Source organism: Vidua macroura, chromosome 13, assembly GCF_024509145.1.
Source record: "Vidua macroura isolate BioBank_ID:100142 chromosome 13, ASM2450914v1, whole genome shotgun sequence".
Taxonomy (NCBI): Eukaryota; Metazoa; Chordata; class Aves; order Passeriformes; family Viduidae; genus Vidua; species Vidua macroura.
In genome coordinates, this window is record NC_071583.1 from 15,441,404 (window position 1) to 15,450,247 (window position 8,844).

The 8,844-nt window shown below is 44.2% G+C and overlaps 1 protein-coding gene and 4 non-coding genes across 5 annotated transcripts; all 5 read left to right on the top strand.

Annotated features, from left to right (window-relative positions):
• Positions 1–42: 42 nt before the first annotated feature.
• On the top strand, positions 43–7,903 carry GNL3 (G protein nucleolar 3). Its single transcript, XM_053989190.1, has 15 exons — positions 43–82; positions 326–384; positions 480–617; positions 1,198–1,311; positions 1,471–1,554; positions 1,849–1,984; positions 2,459–2,562; positions 2,854–2,989; positions 3,439–3,526; positions 3,883–4,066; positions 4,988–5,130; positions 5,756–5,892; positions 6,392–6,612; positions 6,803–6,884; positions 6,974–7,903. The coding sequence occupies exons 1-15, from the start codon at positions 70–72 to the stop codon at positions 7,060–7,062; spliced, it is 1,728 nt and encodes a 575-aa protein (XP_053845165.1). The 5' UTR covers positions 43–69; the 3' UTR covers positions 7,063–7,903.
• On the top strand, positions 2,040–2,112 carry LOC128814197 (small nucleolar RNA SNORD19). Its single transcript, XR_008439290.1, has one exon. It is a non-coding gene; the product is annotated as a small nucleolar RNA SNORD19 (small nucleolar RNA).
• On the top strand, positions 3,291–3,363 carry LOC128814198 (small nucleolar RNA SNORD19). The gene has a single exon (XR_008439291.1). It is a non-coding gene; the product is annotated as a small nucleolar RNA SNORD19 (small nucleolar RNA).
• On the top strand, positions 3,741–3,816 carry LOC128814200 (small nucleolar RNA SNORD69). The gene has a single exon (XR_008439293.1). It is a non-coding gene; the product is annotated as a small nucleolar RNA SNORD69 (small nucleolar RNA).
• On the top strand, positions 4,307–4,383 carry LOC128814199 (small nucleolar RNA SNORD19). The gene has a single exon (XR_008439292.1). It is a non-coding gene; the product is annotated as a small nucleolar RNA SNORD19 (small nucleolar RNA).
• Positions 7,904–8,844: the final 941 nt, after the last annotated feature.

The following is an 8,844-nucleotide window of genomic DNA, read 5'->3' on the forward strand; positions in this document are numbered from 1 at the left end:
GACACCCCGGCGGGGCAGCGCCGCCGCGCTTTACGGCAGCGCCCGCCGGCGGGAGCACGTGGCGGCGCCATGAAGCGGCCGAGTGAGCGCCGGGAGCGGCGCCGGGACGGGCACAGGGACGGGCGGGAACGGAACGGAACGGGGCGGGCGCGGGAGGCGGCCCGGCACCGGGGGGGGGGGGTGGCGGCCACCCGTGGCCGAGCGAGCGGCAGCGATCGAGGAGGCGGGAATCGGGGACTGGGGCTCGGGGGAGCGGCGGCGGCGGGAGCTCGGTGGCGGGCTGTGCGTGTCGGTACACGGCGCTGACGGGCGCGGTGCGTTGCAGAGCTGCGGAAGGCGAGCAAGAGGCTGAGCTGCCACAAGCGCTACAAGATCCAGAAGAAGGTGAGGCCCGGCCCAGCGCCGCGTGGGGCGGTTTTGGGGCCGCTACGCCGGAGTTCGGGCCTTGGGCTGAGAACGGTTCTTGTGCCTGCCCTCAGATCAGAGAACACCACCGAAAAGTCCGGAAAGAGGCCAAGAAACGCGGACACAAAAAGCCCAAGAAAGACCCCGGAATTCCCAGTGCTGCGCCGTTTAAGGAAGAGCTTCTGCGGGAAGCGGAGCAAAGAAAGCAGAGGGTAAAATACAGCCTGGGGTAAAGAGAACAAGAACTGGGACCGTCCCTTTCTTTAAGGAAGCTCTGTGTGCATAAGTGTGCACTCAGAGCAGCAGGCATGGTAGATGGTCCCAGCAGGCTCGTGCTTTGGAAAAACGATATATTTATTTCCAGCATGTTACAGCGTGCAGTGATTTGCTGTTTTGTTTCCTCACTGGGATGGGAACATGCTGGAAGTGTCATTTGTAATGCAGGCAGAATTCCCTGTGCTGCTGGGATACACAAATGGCCCATCAGAGTGCTGGGAGTTAAATCATGGCATTATGTGATTACACAGAAAATCGGGATCTGCTGTCTGCAGTGGGGACTAATGTGACATTTGTCAGCTGCAGTGGTGGCTGCAGAGCTGCTACACCGGGATCAAGCTAATGCATGGCTGCCTCTGGGAAGGATGCAAAAAAAGAGTTCCCAGAGTCATTTGGACAGCCAGGACTTCTAACTGAGCTGGCTCAGGAGCTTGGGTCAGGAATGGGGAGAAAGAACATTCTTCCTTACCACCTTCAAAGGTGTTTTATCTTGCCTGGGTTTTTGTTTGCAATCAGCTTGAAGAACTGAAACAAAAGCAGAAGCTCAACAGACAGAAAGAACATGAAAAGAAGAGGAAGCTGGAAGCTAAAAAGAATGCAGCCACAGTCAAGGAGAAAGCAGAGGGAAAGGTAGGGGTCCTGTATGATTTTGATTCCCTGAACCTGCAGAAGTAATCCTGAAACTGCACCTTCTTAAGCAGCAGTTTACATTTTCATGCTGAATATGCACACAAGTATTAGACACTAATTCTCATTTAAATCATTTCCTTTTGTTTTTATTTGCTTTAGGAGTCCTCTGGCAAATCTAAAGGAAAGACTAAAAAACCGCTGAATAAAAATTCTAAGAAATCATTCTGCAGGGAGCTTATGAAGGTGAAATGCTTTAACTATTTTTATATCAAAAATATTTTATATAAAAATTATTTTTATAAAATGATATAGATATCATTTTATATCATTAGAGAGTCAGCAATAAGATCACTTGTTATTTTCCTTTTTTTGTATTACTGTTTAGAACACAAAGTTTGTCTGTGATAAACGAGAACACTGAAGGAAGGGATTTTACAACAGAAAATGTTAACAACTATTTTTGTAAGCCACAGCTATACCAGAATTGTCATCTGGTCTGTGATGTCTTGTTGGATTCTTGTCTTTTTTCTGACCCAGGTGCTTGAGGCCTCAGATGTGGTTCTGGAGGTTTTGGATGCCAGAGATCCAATGGGCTGCAGGTGTCCTCAGCTGGAGCAAGCTGTCACTTCCTCTGGAGGGAGCAAAAAGCTGCTCTTGGTTCTGAACAAAATTGGTAAGAAACACAGGTTTCCTCAAAGTGCTACTGGCACTGTGGTTCTGTGGTAGGTGAGCTATGAAGATTTTAAAGGAATCTGAGATTCCATTGAAGACATGAGATCCAACTCTGAGCTCCCTAAAAAGGCTGGAAATTACCAAGTACCAGCAGCTAATCAAAGAAAATAAAATACCAAGAGCAACAAGAAGAGCAAAGGGAACTTTGTGGTAGAGTAGCCTTTGCAAGGATTGTGGGATAATCCTTCACAGAACATCATTCTGTACCATGCAAAGTCTTCTAGGCAGACCCCAGCATTAAAAACCTAATACAGAGGCCAGAAATGTAATTGTGATGTGTTCTGCTAAGGCAGAAAGAGAGACTCTGTGTGCCTTTGGGGAAGGTACCCAGTACTTCATCCTAGAGTTCTCAGCCAAATGGTATTTGTCATGATAAGATTAATTTAAGGAGTGAAAGAACTGCTCTTCTTTCCAGATTTAGTGCCAAAGGACAACATAGAGAAATGGTTGAATTATTTGAAGAAGGAGTTTCCAACTGTTGCTTTTAAGTCAGCAACAATGATGAAGGACAAGACTATGGTAAGAGCACTGCAGGCTGTCCCATGAAAAGTTCATGTGTTTGCAGTCACACATGTTGAAACATCTTTAAAATTCCTTTCTCCCTGGTTTGATTGCACTTCTGTGGTTGATGGATGTGCCTTTAGCATCATTCAGTGAGTGAAGCTCGCTTCAACTGAGCCTTGTGGAGAACTGAACCTTGGGAGAATTCTTACCACTGAAATTACAGTAGATGAATAAATCTAAGTATCCATATTTTATCTTCCTTAATAGCTCCTGACCATGGGGTTTTTTTGCCTTTGAATCCTGTAGCAGGAACAGGTCACAAAAAGACATGCACGTGTTGATTTCTCAGAAACCTCGCAGTATTTTGGAAGCAAATGCCTTTTGAAGCTTCTTCAAGGGTATGGCAAGACCCAGGACAGAGCCATTCAAGTTGGGGTAGTAGGTAAGTGTTTGGAGACACAGGAGGAGTTTCCTTCTCCCATAAAGCTTTGGGATTCTGTATTACTGGACTGGGTAAAACTGCTAACACCTGGTTTGCTAATGAGCTTTCTAGCCATTGTTCTTTGATCTAAGACTCTCAGTGCTGTAGTGCTTCAGCTGCCAGGGATCCATGGTGCACTTCCATGGGTAGCACAGGGATCTGTGGGAGCACAAAGAAGGCAGGATATGTGCTGCACTGGCCCTGCCTTCCTCAGGCCTGACAAAAGTCCCATGGAATGCAGCACCACAAATCCTACAAGTGTGAGAAATGAGGATACATTCTTTGTCTTACTTTGTAGTGAAGACTTCAGATCCAACTCTGATCTCACACTGATGCTTACCTTAGCAAAGCTACCTGGAAGAAGCTGTTTTCTTATTTACCTTACAAGGATTTATGTGATTTTTCCTCAGGTTTCCCCAATGTGGGAAAGAGCAGCATAATCAACAGTCTCAAAGGAAAGCGTGCTTGTAATGTTGGCCTGACAAGAGGTGTTACCAAGTAAGCTCAGTCTGATAAAAGCTGTTCCTTTCCTTGTTTGTTGTGTTTCAGTTACCATGAGTTTGTGTTTCTGTCCATTAGGGGCAAAGCTCACCAGTGTGCAGTTTTAAATGCACATTAAAATTTGCAAGATGAAAGGTGTGAATATGTGTGATGCAAGCTCTCTCCAGGGGATACAGTGTATAAACTTGATGTTTTGTTTAAATTTCTATCCTACACAAAGCACATGATGACAAAACATTGAAACTGACTGTATGAAGTACATTCAATCCAACACTGAGCTTTGTGTCTTGCATCCCTCACCATTACCAGTCCTTCACTGATTTTCTGCTCACAGTGCATTTTTCTCTGAACAGGTCCATGCAAACTGTGCACCTTGATAAGCAGACAAAGATGCTGGACAGTCCAAGTATAATTGCAGATCCTTCTAACAGTCCCCTTGCTCTGGCCTTGAGAAGTATCATAGACCCTGAAGGATCAGACTCAGCAGATGTGCTTGAAGGAGTAAATGCCATAATAAATCACTGCAGTAAGCAGCAGGTGAGCTCCATCTTCCTTCTACATCTCTCACTGCATCCGACTTCTCTGTAGGTTTCTTAGGCCCAATAATGAAAGTTCATTTTGCTGTAGCTAATTCTGATAGTTTTTGAACTGCTTTCCCTAACCATGCAAAGTGGCAATGCCAAGTGTGAGCCTTCATCCTTACAAACAGAAGGTAGAACAGCATGCCACAATCCTGACAGCCAGAGTAAACATCTCATCACCAGAGAATCAGAGAGTGAAAAATGATGATACTGCCTCTGTATTGCCTAGGTTACAGTGAAGACCTCAGATCCAACTCTGATTTCACTCTAGTTTCAAGCAAATTAACCTAAGCCCAATTGCCTTGCAGTTCTTTGAGAAGAGTTTTCACAGACCAGCGTGCTGTCCTAGTGCAGCAGATGTCACATTTGAGACAGCCACAACACAGAGTACCATCATACAATAACAGAAAGCTTCAACCCACACAGAGTAACACCTTACTTCTTCAGAAGGCTTTAAGCATCTGCCCCCCTTGTTCTTCAGCCCAGCCTTTTATCCCCTCATGTTCATGCAGTGCCCCTGTGTGCCCTCTGCTCCCTCTGGTGCTTGCTCAGTGCCCCTGGGCACTCCATGGCTCATTGCTGTCAGTGCTGCTCACAGCTGGAGCCACTGGGGATGAGGCTGGGCCAGCCCCATCCCAATCACCACAAACTCTGTGCCTACACTGTCTCTGTACACCCACCAGTCTGGTTGAATGGCAGATGAGTTTGTTGATGAAGCAGGCATTTTGCTTTCTAATGTTTACTCCCACATGTGTGAGAAAAACAGCTTTTCTCTTACTCTGTCCTCACTGTTACCCAGCTTTATTTGCTCTTTACTGCTAAAACTATGAGAAAGATGGGCATCTCTTTCTAAATGTGCCATTTTCTTTTACCCTAGGTAATGATGCACTATAATATCCCAGATTTCAGAGACCCTGAAGAGTTTTTATCTTTGCTGGCTCAGAAGAGGGGCATGCTGAAAAAGGGAGGCGTTCCTGATATAGAAAATATGGCTAAATTAGTGCTTTGTGACTGGACAGGGTATGTATGCTGTGAACTTTGCTCTGTGCTGCTCACCTTTTTCTCACTGTTAATCCAGCACAGCAGAAGCACTGAGTTCAGCAAAGCACTTAAAAAGGAGAGGCTGCTTTTTTCCCCTTCCTTTCTCACATTTCACTTGGGTAAAAAGCATAATTTTCTGAAGTAGTGAAGGATACATGAGTCAAAACCTGTTGCACATTACTCCATAGTTTCTGTAAAGGAAATCTGCTTTCCTCTCAAAACAAAGTCCATGTTGCTCTCTTCTAGACAGGAAAGGATATGGCAAACTTTTTGTGAAAATTGAGGGTGGTTTCTATATTCTGAGGATAGGAATAACATAACTCAGATTCAGTAATTGAATGTGGCTATCTCCCTTGCTGAAGTGACTCAGCTGCTTTTACAGGCAGGTGATCTGTAGTGACAAAGTGCCATTGCATTTTCCTCTCAGGAGTGGGCTATCCCCTTAATACTGTTGAGAACTTCAGAGTCAGATTTTAGTATCTATTGAACTGCTGTTAAACACTTACTAGTTTGAGAGCTTTGTGCTCTGGGTTTTATTTTTAAATACAGTGATTTAACTGTGTTATCTTTAGTTGTTTTTTAATGCTGGTTTTTATTTTCTCAGAGCCAGAATAAAGTACTACTCACAACCTCCAGGATTTCAGAAACCACCACCCTATCTTACAGAACAAAAAATAGCTGAAATGCAGGAAGGCTTTAATTTAAATAACCTAGAACAAGAAAACAGCAACACTGTTCAAGGTAGGACCGTTCCTGTAATGGACTACCATTAACCATAGTCATGGTTTGGCCAGGTTGGGAGGGGCCTTAAAGAGCATCTTGTTCCACTCCCCCTGCTGTGGGCAGGGCCACCTTTCACTCAGACCAGGTTGGTCAGAGCCCCCTCCAGCTTGGCCTCAAACACTTCCAGGGATGGGGCAGCCACAGCTTCTCTGGGAAACCTGTGCCAAGCCCTCACCATCCTCACAGTAAAGAGTGTTTTCCTGATATCTAATCTAAACCCACTTAGGTAAACTTACCTATACTCAAATCCAGGATTTCCAGCTCCTAGCAGTTTTCTGTAGATGCCTCAGGGGAAGCTTTTCTCAGGGAATTGTCCTTGCCTTGGTGGCAGAACCCTGTGTGGGAGCCCCGTGTGTGGCAGGGAGGGGACAGAACTGCAGTGTCCCCACTTGGGGGCTGGGCACTGCATCTGTGCTAAATGACAGGAACTGAACAGACACTTCTGTGTTTGCTGCAGCTTTAAAGCACCCCAGTCCAGCAAGCAGCATTGCTTTTCAGTCAGCTGGAATGACAAATGGGACAATAGAGGAAAATAAAGTGATAGAGGAAGGATCGGAGCGGGGAAACATGGAAACAAGCAAGGAGGAGGAAGAGGAAGAAGAGGAGGAGGAGGAATTCACAGAAAGTGATAATGATGAAGATGATGTGGAAGAAGAAGATGATGATGATATCAGAGAGGTAAATGAGGGTTTCACTATGGTTGGGCTTTTTTCCTGAATTAAGGAAACAACATTGTTCCAAGTCACTTGGCCTCAGCAGTGAGGCTATACAAGGGGCCATCCATACTTTCCCCAGGCTCTGTTAGGTTTTATTTGCATTAGAGACTTCATCAGTGATGTTAAAATAACGTCTGACCTCTGACTTGCAGGAAAGCCAAGTTCAGGTCACCAGAAAAGCAAAGCCTGGAAAACGCCAGACAAATCCTGCAAATTCCAAAGAGCAGAGGGCAGGTGTGTATTCAGAACCCTGCCTTAAGGATGGGCTCTGGAAGCTCCAGGATTTGCACTGGTTTCACTAACACATGATTTTCTCTTCTCAGGAAATGAACGTTCCAGATCACTGTCCTTCAGCTTAGATAAACCAGCAGATGAAGATGATGCCTATGATTTTAATACAGACTATGTGTAACAGATCAGGTGGGAAGGCAGTGTTTGGAGAGCTGCTACTGGCTTTCAGAGCAGTCAGGAAGACTGGGGTTGCAGCAGAAGCTGGAGGAGTGCTGTAGAACCAGAGCTGCTGCAAAGACTCAGTTGTTGCTGTGTCAAATAATGTACATAATAGTGCATCTCCCTTGATAGTTCCAGATTTTATACAGGTCTAGGAAACTGATGGTTATTCAGTTTTGTCATAAAGTTTATTTCCTATATGAAAGCCTATTTAAAAAATTCCTAATAGACTCACTTAGTCTGTTCATTTTGTCTTATAAAATACCTTTCAAGAAGATAAACCCTTTGTCTTTGAAAAAGTAATGATAAATGTTTCATTCTAGTCATGTTCAAACAACAAATCTAAGTTTTCCTACAGGATTACAAAGATTTTACCCTTAGAGCATGACTTTAGACAGTGACTTTTCAGTACATTTTTGCAAAACTTACAGAATTTTCACATATAAAGGTTGGCTAGAAAATGTTCCGTATTTCAACTAGATATAAGGTACTTTACCCAAACACTGTTTTATGTTCTGAACCCTCACTGGGAATGGTAAATGAGATTTTATTAGTAATCCATCTCCACTGGGGAATAAGTGGATTGATCTTACAGTGCTCTTGAACAGGAGTGTTGTTTCCTGATGGCACCTGTTACACCTGGCAATAACTGGCCAATATTAAGCAGAACACTGCCCTGTGCAATAAGGATGTGTTGCTGTGCTCAGCCTGTAGCAGAAGTGGGATGGCAAGAGAATTGCCAAGAGGCCCTGCAGCTGCTCTGAGAATTAAGCGTTTATAATAAATGCCTGACACTAAGTATCTCCTGTGCATCTGTTTTCTGCCTATTAAGTGAAAAGTATGATTTCTGTGTTCTTTGATAATTGTGTTTTCCCTCAATGTGTGCTGAGGAATAGATTCTCATGGGCAGCTTAAAAAGATGTCAAATACATACACAAACAGGCAGTTCCTTTAAGCCTGCTAAAACAGGTTGCTCAGCTGAATTACATTGGTGTATGCTAATCCAAGTAAAATCTTTCAAAGTTGGTAAAGTGAATTTACTTCATTACTCCTAACTGTTTCAAGGACAAGAATGGTTCTTGTTCTAATGGTTCATCAAAACCCAGGAAAAGAAACAACAGGTAACCAGATCGGCGTATCCATGACAGAAACAGAACTACAGGCAGTGACTGCAGTGAGAGCAGCAGTTTGAAATCCTTTTAAAGCACAACTAAAACCATATTCACAGTCATGAAGGAGTCCTTTACCTCTGCTGCCCTGTGTTTCTCAGGCAGACTCAGCTGTCATTGGATGAACACAAAGCCTTTTGTCTGAACATCCTCCACTGAGGGCTCTTCACAAGCCTGAGTGCAAACCTCTGTTAAATGGCGTAGTTGGCACAGTGGCTGCTAGGATATATCAGCTAATAATAACTATCACTCAACAATACAACTATAAAAAACCAATTTACCTGTAGCACAGGTGATGGGCAGCTATGCAGAGGGCATAGGCATCTCATTTGATGAGTTCCCAGATGGGGAAAGGCACAGCAGGAAAAACTATAGCAGAGCGTAGCTCACTCGAGAGAACTATGAAGAACTCAACAATAACAAAATTAATCTGTAATTAATACACCCTGTTCCCCAAAATAAGTAGTTTGTACTATTTTAATTAGATTGCTTTCACAAAGACCAGATCAATTCACTTTGGCTTTAATCACTTGCTACTGTGTACAAAGGAAATACTTCCTATATCAAGACTGGAA